General features: G+C 40.3%; 1 protein-coding gene across 1 annotated transcript in view; it reads right to left on the reverse strand.

The window, feature by feature from the left end:
* Positions 1 to 13,727, reverse strand: part of CELF2 (CUGBP, Elav-like family member 2) — a 257,535-nt gene extending 243,808 nt beyond the window's left edge. Inside the window, exon 1 of the mRNA XM_010001271.1 lies at positions 13,621 to 13,727. Coding sequence (XP_009999573.1) covers positions 13,621 to 13,727 — 107 coding nt within the window. The remainder of the gene's footprint in view (positions 1 to 13,620) is intronic.
* Between the last annotated feature and the right edge of the window lie 1,354 nt (positions 13,728 to 15,081).

Genomic DNA, 15,081 nt, shown 5'->3' on the forward strand with positions numbered 1-15,081 from the left:
GGCGGGCCCCGCCGCCCCGGGGAGAGGCCTGGCACCGGCACCGGGGGTGGGGGGGACCCCTCCCCGAGCCTGGGGGTCCAGGCACCGCCTCGCCCGCGGGCAGCGCTCGGCCAAACTTTGAGAGCAGCGCGGTGGGAGAGGGCGGGAAGAGCCCCTGCCGAGCCCCCCGCCAGTCCCTCCGAACGCTCCCCCGGCCGCGCTCCCCGCCCTGCCCCACGCTCACATTTCGGGTGTGCAGCCACCGCGTTCTGAGGGACGAGCGGAGCCCGCAGCCCGGCACCCCGCTGCTCACATTTCTAACAGAACACGCGAGTGGTTTGCACAGAACGAGTTCTTCCCAGTACGGTCGGCACTGCCAAACTGGGGAGGCACTGGGAACGTTTCGGCGGGTTGTTCAGGACAGGCTCTCTCTACTCTAATTCCTGCTATTCAGACCTTGGCACCCATGAAACGCGCCGAGTGATGTTACTGGCTCGCGGGAGACTAGTAGTAACTCTGTCCTCACTGATCAAAAATAGGGATTTAAATAAGTAATGACTGTAAATCCTTCCTCTCGGCTGTAACCTGCCAAAAGCCCGTGCCCAACCCCACTGCAACTCGACAGTTGGCCACAGCCGGCACACAGAAGTGACACCACCAAGACACACCAAATTCCGCACATACAAAGAGCTGGAGCCACCCTCCCCACGCTACCGCCCCCTGAAAATCTGTATAAATTCGCCTTTGCATCTCCAAAACCTACTTGCTTCAACACAAAGCAGCTCCAGGCAAAAGTGTATTAACATATTTACAAAGATTACTGGATGGTCGCAGCAGTCTAGACAGACAGAACGTTTCTCATCATTGTGTGTGTGCTTCTCCTTCTGAATCTCCCTCCAGGTTTTATAATTTCATTTCTTCTGGATAATCAATGCTTGAAAAAATTAGCAAAAGCAAATAAAAAACTATGACTCGCCAACTTTTTCAAAGAGTATTCTAAAACAAAGTTGACCAACACATAAATATGCTACCAGTTAGGCCAAGTTTGCTTTGAATTTTGACCTGTGTTGATTTGATAATAAAAATACAGACCAGGCAAATCTTCAGAGTCTGTTTTATTGCACTAAGAGATTTTTCCACTTTAAACAAGAAGAAAAAACCCTCGGGCTGCTAAAATTTTTGCCTACTTTGCAAGTCTAAAGAAAGAAAAGGTTCGCTTGGCCCTCAGCATAATCCCCGTAGGACAGCTGCAATCCTGAACAGATAGCTATAGTGTTATTAATCTGCTCTGTTCTGTATGTTCACATACTGTCCTCATCACCATGACACCTAAACATCTATGTAGAAATGCACAAAGCAAAGCTATGGCTCCTCTTTACTAAATTAATGGTGATTCCTTGGCATGACCCATCTTAGGACTATGCAGCGGATAAAAAAAATAAGTGCAAAGTTGCAATCAGCACAACTTTCTCCAGCTGGATGCAGCCACCTGGGTTTTGATCTGAGGCCTCCATGGTGGTTAATCCAGCCCAGAGCAGAGTTGGATTAACTTTCAATTTCAAAATCTTGCCACTGCAGAAGGAGCAGGTTTTAGCTCTGAAGAAATATGGGCAGCTCAGTGAGGATGAAGATATTAAGTATGAAGTCTCCACCCCCGCTTCACCCTGTGTGGCTGGATCTGTACCTCTTCATCATCATTTTTTTTTTTGGTACATGCTAAATCTTAGGGACTTCAGTCTCACCAGCCTGTCCCTTCTAAGGACCACTTTCCCACTGCTGCTGACTGAGAAGTAAATCCACACTTTGCGCGGGACGCAAAGCAGGGAGGAGGAGAGAATCACAAATAATTTTGCTTCAAATCTGCATATGGAACAGTGAGATCTTTATAAATTTGCCCCATTTCACAAGGTATAAGTGCTTAAAAATGCTTCATTAAAACGTATGTTCTTTTGAAATATTTATTTTCCTTTTAATTACATATGAATTAGCTGGAAGAAGCTGTAGGGAAGCCCTCTTACTGACTTAAGCCTTCTCAGCAGTTTGTTAAATTCTAGCCTCAAATCCCTTGAGGGAATAGTGGATTCAAAGCAGCTTTTAATCATACTATAAGGAGGGTGAAGTAGTATGTAAGTAGGTCATAGAGAAAGCATTACAAGTGCATAGGTTATTGCTTTATTTAACAACTACAGTGTAACACACTTTTCAAAGCACATTTGCTTTTGCCATTTAAAAGTTAGAGGCAAGAACAGGGTCAAATGCAAAAAGAAGCCCTTTCTATTAAAGATACTGAGATATGACTCAAGGAGAGCTTATAGGGAGAAACTGCATTCGAAGAATTTTATTCTCCAACATAAATTATGTAGTGTCTGTGTATGTATTAACTCTCGAACACAGAGGGTAAGGAAAAACAACGACCAAAACCCCTGAATGTTTCACACTGTTACAGGCTCAGCTCTGTTATTCGGAATGTTAAAACCGGTTTTTTGATCAGCACATGTGTGCAAAATAGCAACTTTTATTTAAAAAAAACAAAAGAAAAAAATGGAAATTTTGATCCATTACCAGAGAGATATGAGGAAAGGGGATGGCAAATGAAGCTGCATTAATTTTTTACAGCATAAATCAGACAAAAGATGTAAACACTGGCTTGGAGGAGCTGCATTATTGCTGTGCTATCGCTGCCTGCCGATATTAAGCTTTCTCAGCTGGTGGAGCATATGGCAGTTTTGAGGAAGGAACCTGGAGTTTGGAATCAGCAATTCTCAGGCTTTAATCCTATTCCAGCTACAAATGTTGCCTCCCCTCATTTCAGAGGCCCAGACCCCACTTGCTGCCACAGTAGCATCGTTTACTCTTTGGAACTCAGTTTCTCCATACATGTAAGCAGGGCAGATGAAGCAATTTCACCTCACATTAGCAGGTTAGTCACCGCTCAAGGAGCTTTTAAAACACCGAGCTATATGCAATTTCTCCAAACAACTCAACATGTGAAAACTGAACACCTCTTCAGAGAAAACAAACACCAAAAACCCACGGGAAGTTCAGCTGGAGAAAGCTAGGGCTTGAGTGCTGGATTGCTGGCAAGTCTATGAGCTCACTGTGACATCACTGCCTGTGGCTTTCAATCAGTGAATGACAAAGAGAGCAGACACCCCCTTCCCTTCCAGATCCTGCACCCAAATTCAGCATGGAGCTCACATCCTGTCCCCTCTCCAGACCCCCTCCTCACCCTTTCCTTAATTGCCATTCTTCTAATCAACTTGCCCCCCAGTCTCAGACCAAGAAAATGCTACCATTGGAGGCACTTCAAGGGAAAGTTTCCAAATGACTTCACTCTCTCCCAAGCCTGCAGGGCAGCATGAAGAGTTCAAATCCTCAGCTTTATTCCCCCCTAAGCCAATGAACATGCTCAGGATTCAGCTTATCTCTGGCATCAAAGCAAGTTTCTAACAGAGGCAGCAGAAGCAGAGCTCAGCGACAGCGGTGTAAATTTGGAGCGGGCTCAAATGACTTCACTCAGGATCTTCCACTAATGCAAGGGGAAAAAGAAATCTGGTCTAGATAGAGCTAGTGAATGCAAATGAGGTGTTCACTATCTTTCACAAAGAAATAACCTTCCAGGCAAACCATGAGCCTGAAAGTAGTAGTATGGCTAAGAGCAGAAAATAGAGCTTTTTGGTTTGTGCAGTGGGACGTGAGCTTACCTGCCTATAAAGGAGCAGAATAACTTTTACCACCAGACTTCTAGGGGGGCGAGAAAGGGGAAAAAAAGAAAAGGAAATAGAAAAAAAAAAAAAAAAAAAGCACACAGGTACAAGTCACAAAGCACTTGGGCAGAGCTAATGAATGGTCTAAGCACTGTGAACAATTAGAACAAAACTAGTGCATGTCTTTGAGTGGCAAAAAAGCAATGGACTAAATTCTGCACTGGTTTTATATTTATGAAGATTCTGATCATTTGTAACAAATCCACCTTTGCCAGTTAGATCTAACATTGGAATAAAGTTTTGCATTGTGAAGCCTTAACCTTTCAGTAAGGATTTTTTGTTTATGAAAGCAATCATACAACAGTCTCCCCTTCATCATATTTTGAGAACTAAAACAATTTCTTTATAACCAAAACCCTTTTAAAAAGAAAATTTAATTATGGCTACCACCAGATTCTAGGGGGGCGAGAAAGGGGAAAAAAAAAAAAGGAAATAAAAAAAAAAAAAAAAAAAAGCACACAGGTACAAGTCACAAAGCACTTGGGCAGAGCTAATGAATGGTCTAAGCACTGTGAACAATTAGAACAAAACTAGTGCATGTCTTTGAGTGGCAAAAAAGCAATGGACTAAATTCTGCACTGGTTTTATATTTATGAAGATTCTGATCATTTGTAACAAATCCACCTTTGCCAGTTAGATCTAACATTGGAATAAAGTTTTGCATTGTGAAGCCTTAACCTTTCAGTAAGGATTTTTTGTTTATGAAAGCAATCATACAACAGTCTCCCCTTCATCATATTTTGAGAACTAAAACAATTTCTTTATAACCAAAACCCTTTTAAAAAGAAAATTTAATTATGGCTTAAAGCTGATCAATGAATTTTATGCATTCAAACCTTATCCTCTTGTGAGCCTGCCCCGCTTCTGTAGGCTATTGTAGATAATCAGTAAATTTCAGAAATAAACGTCATTTAAAATTAGCCTTGTGAAAAGGTACCTCAAATTAAGCATTTCTAGAGCTTTCACTTGAAGCACATTGGTATTATGTAAACTCTGGTTGCTATAGTAAAACTTCCTACTCAGTACTTTTTTTTTCTTCCTATTTTATACCACTGAAGAGGTGACTTCATCCCACTGTGAGTATAAGGCCTTTGTTCCATTTTGTGGGTAATAACTTAATCTTTCCAAAAACAATTAGTCAAGATTTTATTGCAGAAAGCAGACACTACATGTGCTGGAGGGCTTTTAGGAAAGGCCTTTAATTTGGAGGAACACCCTACTTTGCTAATAGCATGCAAATACTTGGCATGGTCGGTCATGAGGATAAGGTCCAATCCTGCACAGTGGCAGTGCTGAGCAGGACCTGGCCAGTACCATTTGATCCAGCTGGGCTACCCAGGGTGCTCAGCACTGCATTTAGCAAATACTAAAGTAAAGTAGTAACAAGTAAATATTTGCAAGACCAAGTCTTACCCTCCTGTTATTTATTTACAGCCCTATTGAAGTGTTCCTATTGATCTGTAGGTGTTGCCTTTGTGTAGTGCCTTGTGCCTACAGACAGAAGACCAAGACTTTTATCAACCCAGTCTTATCTCAACTTGACAACAGGCATTGACTCTTTTTTCCTCTTTTTTTTTTTTCTCTCTTTTTTTTTTCCTTTTTTTTTTTAAATGAACCACCTTATCTTTTCACCCATTGACTGATTCCATCAGCAACCACTATGCAACCAGGAGACAAACTGGAGCACTGCATGAACTGGAGAGAACTGATTTCCTACTAGACAGCAGGCACATTGTTTATGGTAAAAAAGACACCTTTCCAAACAACACTGGAAGATGGAACTTAATGCTGTTGGATTTGGCTATTATATTATCTTCACATGAAAAAAGTGTAATCTCATACTACTTAGGATAGGAGGAATCACCCATCTGGTGCTCTTGTCTGTGTTGCTTCATCCTCACCATATGTAAGAGCTCCACTTTTGCCTTTGTAGGGCAAGGGAAAGGCCTTCTGTAACCAAAAACTGCCTCCCCTCCATCCAAACCCACAGGAACAACTACTAGAAGCCACAAAAACCTCCCTCATTGTATATACTTTTGAAATTTCTGAAGATTTTTGCTAAGCTAGGGAGATTGGTTCATGGGAGGGATGCGGATGGTGAGGATGGGTTGAACACAGAAAATTACTGGTGATGCTGGAGGGCAGCTCCAACTCCAAAAACAACAGGCAAAGACAAGTGTGAAGTTCTAATGTGGAATCAGCAAGGCAAGAAGTTCAGTATGGGACATCAAAATAGACAGAAAGCCAACAGAAGACTAATTTGTAAAAATGTAAAGAAATCTGAGGGCTTCATTACAACATCTAAATTAACTGACTGCACGCCACTTCTAACAGCAGGATCTTCATAAGGTTAACCTCCATCTCCCCTTCTCATTCATATCTACCATGTGCTGTTCTTTCTTTTTCACTGCAAACAAATAGATCTCACCTTATGCTCAAACTGTAGCATCTTTAAAGTAGGAAATTTAAGTTCTTTTCTTAATTTGTTCATGAAATGCCTAGAATACATCTCGTTCCTCAAAAATAACAATCACCCTTATAACATATAAAGTAACTATCTTTGTTTGACATCATTATTTCCTGCAGACAGACAGAATCCATTAAACCTCAGACACGAAGGACAGAAAGAGAAGGCTCCTGCAGGAAATATAAAGCATTCACACGTGCAGAAAATTGCATTGTACCTGGTTTTGTTGGCTTTTTTTTCTTCCTAAATTAACACTGTAAGGATTGATACGTAGGTCAGATCCAAAGGTCCACCTAGTCCCTCTGATAATGGCTTGTAATGGATGCAAAGAGAAAGAGCATGAGTATGACAAGTGCATCGTGATCCCACCTTCCAGCAATCAGAGGCTGAGGGACTTCCTAGCGTCAAGGACCACATCCCAGCCAAGATGTTTACCAGTCTCAAAATCACTGACTCAATTTTTTCCCAAAATTATCTCTCTGAAAGGAACATTTATGAAGTCATATGTCTATTACTCCCAGAGGTGCCTGTTCAACAAGCTGTTCTCAACAATCTCGGAGATCTGGGGCTCAGTACAACAAACAGGAACACTGGCTGTCTTTTCTGAAGCAAAACATTAAACCCAACTTAGTGTTTAACTGAAAATGCTTCGCTTCAGTAGAGCCACAATTCATTTGCAACTTTTAAAAAAATCCAACTCATTGATAACACAATTTTGTGAGAAAAAAAAGATGAAACAATGGGGTTCATAGGGAAGGGATCTAGTTTGACATCCCTTTGTGAGAAAGGCTCCTTAGGAAAAAAATTAAACACTTTGAATTGCTATATTTGAGGGGTGGGGGTTATCTGAGTTAAATGTATGTTCATCAGCCGTGCACAGACAAATCTCCATCTGATTCACTGGAGCAGCACTGCAGAACACCTGATGTTGCTGATGCAGTTCTGTCACTGTTTTGTTATTTTTAAAGGGGGTTATATAACTCTCTCATTAAAATTAAATGTGGGTTGAAATGATGCAGGCAAATTCTCAGGCTTTAGAATGAGCTTCTTCCTCACAGTATAGCTGAAAATAGATCATTTTTAGGCAGAAGAGAAGGAAAATGAAACCAAAAGGTTGTTACAGTTGAAAATCGAGTCCCTAAGAATTTAAGTTTTCTGATAATGCACCGTTTCCTTTCTAGAGGGCCTCAATTCTTCAGATGCTGACCTGCAGCTTCCAGGGAGAGCAGGTGCAGGATTTGAATCTTAAATTTGCTTCGTAGCACCGCTATCATATCATCCACAGTTATCTACACTTGCAAGGTTCCATTTCCAGATGATCTACATTTGGGAGCCCTTGCTTTTCTCTTCACTCCTCTATTTGTCTAAAAGGGATAGTAAATGCCTGTATCCTTGCTCTGATTTCCTATCAGTTTTTTCCCCCTGTCCAACCCTCTGCTCTATCTTACTCCCAGTGACAGACTGTTGTCTGGCATTCTCAAAGGCTGCTCTTGAAGATGACCTGCTGATTTGCTGCCATGGGAACTCCAGAGCAAGGACAGCATTTACCCCTCGCACACCGGAGGGCACAAGCAACAGTTCCCGTTGCCACCCTTCTCACCAGTAGAAGTTTGCCCTCCTCTGTCTCAGAAGCCTTGCAAGAGACCTGGGAAGGCTGTGCCTTAAATAACAAAAGTGCTGCAACCTCTCCAGCATCCAGCAGCAGCCACTGCTCAATTATTGGGAGGAAGGTGAAAAAGTCTAATAGCATATGTGAGCATGCAAATTGCTTTTCAAAACTAGTGGAGAAAAAGCTTAGGCAGCAAAGCATAAGACTCAAGAAGAACCCTCTCTAACATAATGGCAGAAAGCATTATCTTCGTATAAGTGCCATATTTAAAACTTCCTAAGCAATTTTTTTAGTAACTGTATTCCTTTGAATCAGAGACTTAACTTAAAACTAGGTTATTTTACCGAATAAGGGACACAGGGTAACACATCATCCACCAAGTGTGCTACGTGCAGAGACGAGCAAGTAATTTTCTCGTTACCCCACCCCCTAACACAATTTTGCATGTTTTAATTGAAATAGAAGGATCATTTTTACTTGGCTGCATTTTGCAGGGCAGCTTGAGATCCACACTGTGTCAGTCTTGTCAGTGCACTGGCAGGTTCACAGACCTACGATATTCTCCTACAAGCAACGATTCATAAGCGCCTAATCTGGCAATGTGGGCTTAATACATAATATAATTTCACGAGCCACCTAGAAACTGAGTACAAATTTGGGAGTCAATTATTTCCAGAAATGTCAGTTTAGCCACTAGTTCAGAAACCTGGAAGATGGATCTGTCTGATATTAGCCCACAAAATGGTCACTGATCCTTACAACTATCAGAGAAAATAAAGTTGTGTGTAAGAACAGCTAAAATTCTTTTTTACGTCCTGCTTGAGCTGGTTAATAGCTATGCTATCCCAGTCTCAAGACTGAAGTGAGAGATGGGGAAATTAGGGTTCAGATCAGGATTTACTCCAAATTTTGGAAAATTTCTGCTTCCTTCTATCCAATATAGTTAACCTTCAGTGCACCATTAACTTGCTAGGAGCGGTATTAAAGTGACTTTAATTGACATATTTGCTTTCACTGCAGGGTGAAAATAACACAAAAGCAAAACAAAACAAACAAAAAAAGGTTTTTGCCACTGCAAGAGTGTTGGAGGGGGAAAAAAATTAATAAAAAATATCTGTTTTTTATTTCCTCTGTGAGGATGCCAGCAGTCCTGTTTCATAAACTCCAGTGATTCATCCCCATCCCAGGCAGCCAATCATTCGCCAGGTCAAGTAGAAATGGGCTGTAGAGCCAGCAACTCCTGCTGCCCTGATAATGCATGTCATTCCAGGCATGGCGACATGCTTTCTCAACAGCTGCCATTTTCAGTTACCTTTTCTATGGCTGACATACAAGTAAATGTGTTGGAAGCAGTAAAACAGTCATAGGAAAGCAGTTGCAAAGATAAATAGCACCTGCACGTGATAATCTCTAATGTCATTAGAGAGGAAAGAAGGATGTGTTTTGAAACAGGATTTTTTTCCTCTGAAAGCATCACTTGACTTCGGGGGGGTTATGTGAGTGTGTGTGTGGGACTGAGGGCTTTTTTGTGTTTGTCTGTGGTATTTTTTTTTCTCAAATAAACATCCAGACATTTGTCTTGGTTATAACCTTAATAGATGTAACTAGGGAAAAAAACAACTCAAAACACCCAGTGATAAAGAAAAATCTAGCAATTCACTTGTAAGAAAGATTTTGTATAGCTAGATTTTGCTTGAATTCAGTAATGCTCACTTTTAGGAACACAAAGGCTCTAATTAAGGGAAAAGAAAAGGATTTTCTTCAGTCAATTCTTTTCTGTCTTTATTCCTTAACATCTAACTTAAATTTCATGAACTACTTGTTCAATAACTGTGCTCTGAATTATATGTAGTTGAATACTTTTCCTTGCAGACGGAAACTGTGTGGGAGTTTTCAGGGCACAGAACTATAGAAATAAACACCCATCAATGAAAACATGTTTAAACATACGTGCACATGTGTATGTGTGTACATATGCACACAGATCTATACCTCTATCTTAGATACACAGCATGTGCAAATTATGTACATATACCACGTAAGGACCCTGTGCCTGCACGCCAATGGTAAATAAAAAAAAAACAAAACTGTTCCCAATAACAGAACTGGAACAAGATTTCAAATGCATAAGATTATCCATATTAATTTATGGTAATCTACAAATGAATGCTGCAGAGACAGTACAGGTTATCCAAAATGGTACTTGCATTTAATGAGAAACTATCACAAAATATCTTCAAGACAGATTTAGTTGCATCTTCTAATACCCCCTGAATTAATATCAAGCAAAAAAAAACAAAGCAAAAGCTATGTTTTCCCTTTGGAACAACTGGCTCTTGAAATGCCAAAGGAAAGCCAAGTTTTTCTCTCCATACAAAGTCCTCTTAGACATCTTGCTTTCAGAATTCATCAACTTAGGTGTTTTCAGGGCTGTAAGCAGTGAACTTTCCATCAGCAGCATCTTCAGCTAATTAACCCTCCTGATTACAATAATTAGTATTGATTCACTCCTGAATGACTTCTTAAGTATTCAAGCACAATCTACACTTGCAGTAAAACTTCTAGATATGAATATTAATTGAATGCTCTCCTTTGTTTTTCAGCCCCAAAGGTATAGTTTGCAATCTTATATACTTAAATTTGATAACAGAAACACTTCAGTTTTATTCTCATTTAACAAAGAGAATATTAACATGTTGATGTTAGAGATTGTGGTTCATGAATCTGAAAAAAAGAAAAAAAATCTAGACAAAGACTCCAAGCTAATAAATAAATTAATATAATTCAGTTCCATTTCCTATGGCAGCATGGAAAGTCAGCTCCCAGGTTAAGACTTATCCTGCTCCCGCTCTCACAGGTAGGACCGAGGAGGTTCATTCTTTTTGGCATTACACCTGGTCATTGCAAGAACAAATAACAACTCATGCAGAGTTTGAATGAGCTCTCTTAGTGCTGTTGTGGAAACAGATGTTGCCAAGTTTGACAACTGCAAGGCACCACATTGCTTTGTGAATGGGTGAAATTCAAAACAGGTAACACTAAGGACACCTACGATGCTCATGCACAATAGCTCTAAACCCATATAGTCTCTCCAAAGCTGACACTTTTGTTAAAGCATGCGAAGAAATGGCTTGTGTTACAGATTTGCTTCACCTTCTTTGATGTTAATAGTAATTGTTATGGCTCAAAAAAGCAGTATTTCAGCAAATATGCATAGAAAGAATTATTTTTTTTTTAGTAGGGTTCACACAGAATAATTCAAAAATTAGTCTTTGATGTGAATGCAATGTCAGAAAATACCCTGAGAAAAGAACAAGGTAATTGTCAATCCAAGACAAAAAGCCGTAGTATATGTATTTCATACAGCATTTTATCTGAAAACATAGGAACTACTGTAAGTTTAGTATGAACTCACCTGTGAGAAGAGCGCTTAGGAAACAGTTTTAGTATTGAATAGTCCTTAAAAGTGGCAGCTGGGGATGCTGCCCAGATGTCTGGTGGTGTCTGCTACAAAAGTGGCATTCACCCTACTCTGGGCAATCACTACAAGGGCATTTCCAAGCAACACAGACTGAGGGATTCACTTTATTGCCACTGACAAAGGGCAGCAGCTGCTCCAAAGCCCGGGCTGAAGGAGGAGAACTTGATTAAAAAAATACCCCCCCTCCAGTTCTGGCAGAGCAGATCAGTTGGGAACGAGTTAATGTTTCTCTCAAAAGAAGTTCTCCCAAGAAAGTGAATTACAGCATGGTCCCATTATATTAAACACCATCCTTGCTTTCTTCATGTTTATGCACAACACACAGCACACAAGAACTATCTAAGAATGCATAACCTCTAGTTTTCTTGTGTGTTTTATGCAATATTGCCTTTTTGTTCACATCATATCTTTCCTGTTGATTTACACCATCTCGACACAGAAGCGAAGGAAATGCAACAATTTTAAACGTGTAAAAAAATCCTAGCAAGTACACAGAGGTTTCCCATAAAACATTTTTTTTTGGTTGAAACTACATGCTTTAGAGAGCTCTGACTGTTACCAATAAATCTTTAATGCCCTTTTTTTTTTTTTTTCTTGATTAAGGGGTCCAAGGGACCCCTCAAGCCATATAAATCATGCACTAGAATCCAAGTTTAAGAAAAAAGCCAAAACCCTTACAATTAATTTATCTAAATAAAAAATACAAACCGCTGATATATCTCTCTCTTTTCTCTCAGAAAATTGAGTGTGGTTATCACTAAAAGTAGTATGTTTACTTAACATGTAAAGTATTTAAAGACTTTAAACAGTTTCAGAAACTCCACATATTGATTACAATTCATACTATTAAAGACACAAGCTGCTGTCCAAGTAGTAACTCAACATTTTTTCAGAAGCTTTATAACAATTTCTTTTAATAATGCATAAGGTACATGAGCATTTTGCCGAATTCAAACCCAAAATTTTTAACTGTTCTCATGCTAAACTATGGCTGTCTAAACAGAAAGATAATTCACAAAATGTCATGTGAATAATTTGTTAGATTTTGGGATAGGAATCATCCAGGTAAATTATTCTGCCTGACCTTAAAAATTCTAACACATGCTAATAGCTGGATTATAAAAAAGGAAAGTAGCATGGGCTCCCACTTTGAGATCTGATTTATCATTTTTATTGCATTTTTATTACCTAAACAAAATCAGAAACAGTATCTTCAAAACAGCAGTTAAAGTTGATGCGATCAGGCATAAAAACAGGCAAGGGCACATTTGGCAACTGTATTTGCCAGACTGACAGCAGTATTGTGAGCTTTCAGAATCAGGAAGTTTTCTCACCACAGTTAAAGGCGAGGTTAGTAATAAATCTCCAACTTAATGCAATGGGCATAATTGTAAGATGCAAACCTCCCCCTCCCCGCACTATCGGCAGCAAATATCAAATGAAACTACCACCACAAAACAGGCAATACACTTTGTTTCTACCGTATATACAAAAAGATGAAGGGAAATGCAAAAGGGGCTGAGAAAAGGAGTGAAAAAAAAAATACAACAAAACCACAACCCAACCCACCCCATCGCCAGACATACATTAAGCTAGTTTGACAGCACCATTGTTCAGCTGTCCCATTGTCAGACCAAAAGATGTATTCAATGCTACAATGTCTGCTAGCAAATAAACAAAAGACTACATTTTTCAAAGCGGGGGGCCAATTCCAGCAGAATTCTGTGTCTCTGTGTGCGCGAGTGTGCGTGTGTCTGCGTGTGTGCCTGTGTGTGTCTGAAAAGAGTAGTCGATGCTGGCCCCCCACTAAACCTTGGAACACTAAGAATATATATGTGTAATCCCACATCCAGGAGTATTTAGATATTTTTAAAACATTTTCAAGTGGGGAAGACTAGGTAGAGCATTGGTAACTATTTGCATAGGCTAAGTGAAAATTAAAGTGGTATTTAGGGCACTAGCTCTAATATGGAGTCTCCCTGAGCTTTTTCCATGCTTATTCCATGCTCAGTGCATAATAATGAAGCAGGCAGAAATATTGCAAAGGAGGTGATAAAGAAATACCAGCTCTCATTTAAGAGGGGGGGGAAAAAAGGAAGGAGATAGATATTTATTTTTTCCCCCCTCCTTGCCCTCTCCGTACATTTGTCATCACATACAAAATGAGCGATTCTAACTAGTGGAAAATGCTACTTGCACCCAGCAATGCCTGTCTTTTCCTTTAAATAGGGGAAACTACTTAATACACAGCACGGTTATAGTTGCAGAGGGCCCAGGCAACTCGAAAGCACGCGTTAAAACAAAGGAGACAACATACCTTAAAAGCAGCTCCTCATTTCTCATAGTAACAGCAGATTTGGGACAGCGCATGCTTTCTGCACTGATATTCTCAACAAAAGCCAGTTCAGAAGTGCGCTCAAACATCAATGCCACAGTAGCTACTCACTAATGGCTACTCTTTCTCTCTTTCTCTCTCTAGTCAGACGCTGAGTGGTGGAGCAAAGGGGCCCCTGCAGATTCACTAAGCAGAAATAATCCTCTCTGACAAGTTATGTTGTCTGGGCATATTTTACATTAATGCACTGTGCTGCCTATAGGGGTCTTGTTTGCGTTCACTTTAGTCTAGCTGGTGTGAGCTCTCTTAATTAGCATCCAAAAAAAAAAAAATAGCAACATCCTGCTCACCTCCCCCCTAAAAAAAAAAATAAATAAATAAAAAAAAGGAAAATAAATATATATATATATAGCTGAAAAAAAAAAAGGGGGATGGAATCTATGGGTGAAGGAGGGAGGGTTTTCTCCCTCTGGAAGGATGCGTACTTGATATGCGTCTTTTGTTTGCCCTGCGAACTCAGTGAATACAGTGGCAAAGAGATGCTGTGGCTCGTGAGGCTTGTGCACTTCCAGGCATTTGGGTTAGAGGCTCTTTCTGGGGCTCTGGAGTCGCAGCTGGAGGTCCTACTCTCTCCCTTCTTCCCTTCCCTGTTCAAGGCTGAGTGGCTTTATGGGACCTGCCAGCTCACATCAGAGAGACTGGGGAGTATTAATGCAAGCACCTGGGGATCTTCTTCAAGTCTTCCGTTTTTCTTGGCAATTTTAACCCCTCCAAAACACAAATTCAAAATCTGTCCAGTTTTAACCCCTCCAAAAACACAACTTGGATACCAAGTGACCGAGTTTGCTTTAACCCAGACCCTTATGCTTGGCTTTGGCAGAGCTCTCGCAGACTGGAAAGGGTGTTGCATTATTCAATGATTCACTCACTTCCCTGTGTGTGAAAGGAGCTATAGAGGGACACTGATTCCAGGGAAACAGCCTCTTTGGCCTGACTTAGGAGATCCGCTGTGTAATTTGTAGAAAGAGGTTGTGGACTTCCCAGTTGCCAAGGTAGTCAAAGAGAGGGTTTTTTTTCATATCTCGGATTTATCTTCTACTGAGTAAATCTTTAAACTATGCAGCTACTCTTGAGGCAGGAGGATCACTGTTTTTTTGTTGGTTTTGGGTTTGGTTTTTGTTGGTTTTTTTTTTTTCTTTTGTTTGTTTGTTTGTTTTTTTTGGCTTGTTTGGTTTTTTTTTAATCTACATCAGATACTCGAGTAGGTGCTTATTCAGGAGACTGAAAAAGTCAACAGGACCTTAACGCTTTTTTCAGTCAAAGGCTTCTCTGCACCACCTTTTGTTTATTTGTTTGTTTTGGCTTGTTTGGTTTTTTTTTAATCTACATCAGATACTCGAGTAGGTGCTTATTCAGGAGACTGAAAAAGTCAACAGGACCTTA

Source organism: Chaetura pelagica, unplaced genomic scaffold (assembly GCF_000747805.2).
Source record: "Chaetura pelagica isolate M959 unplaced genomic scaffold, ChaPel_1.0 scaffold66, whole genome shotgun sequence".
In the NCBI taxonomy this organism is placed as follows: Eukaryota; Metazoa; Chordata; class Aves; order Apodiformes; family Apodidae; genus Chaetura; species Chaetura pelagica.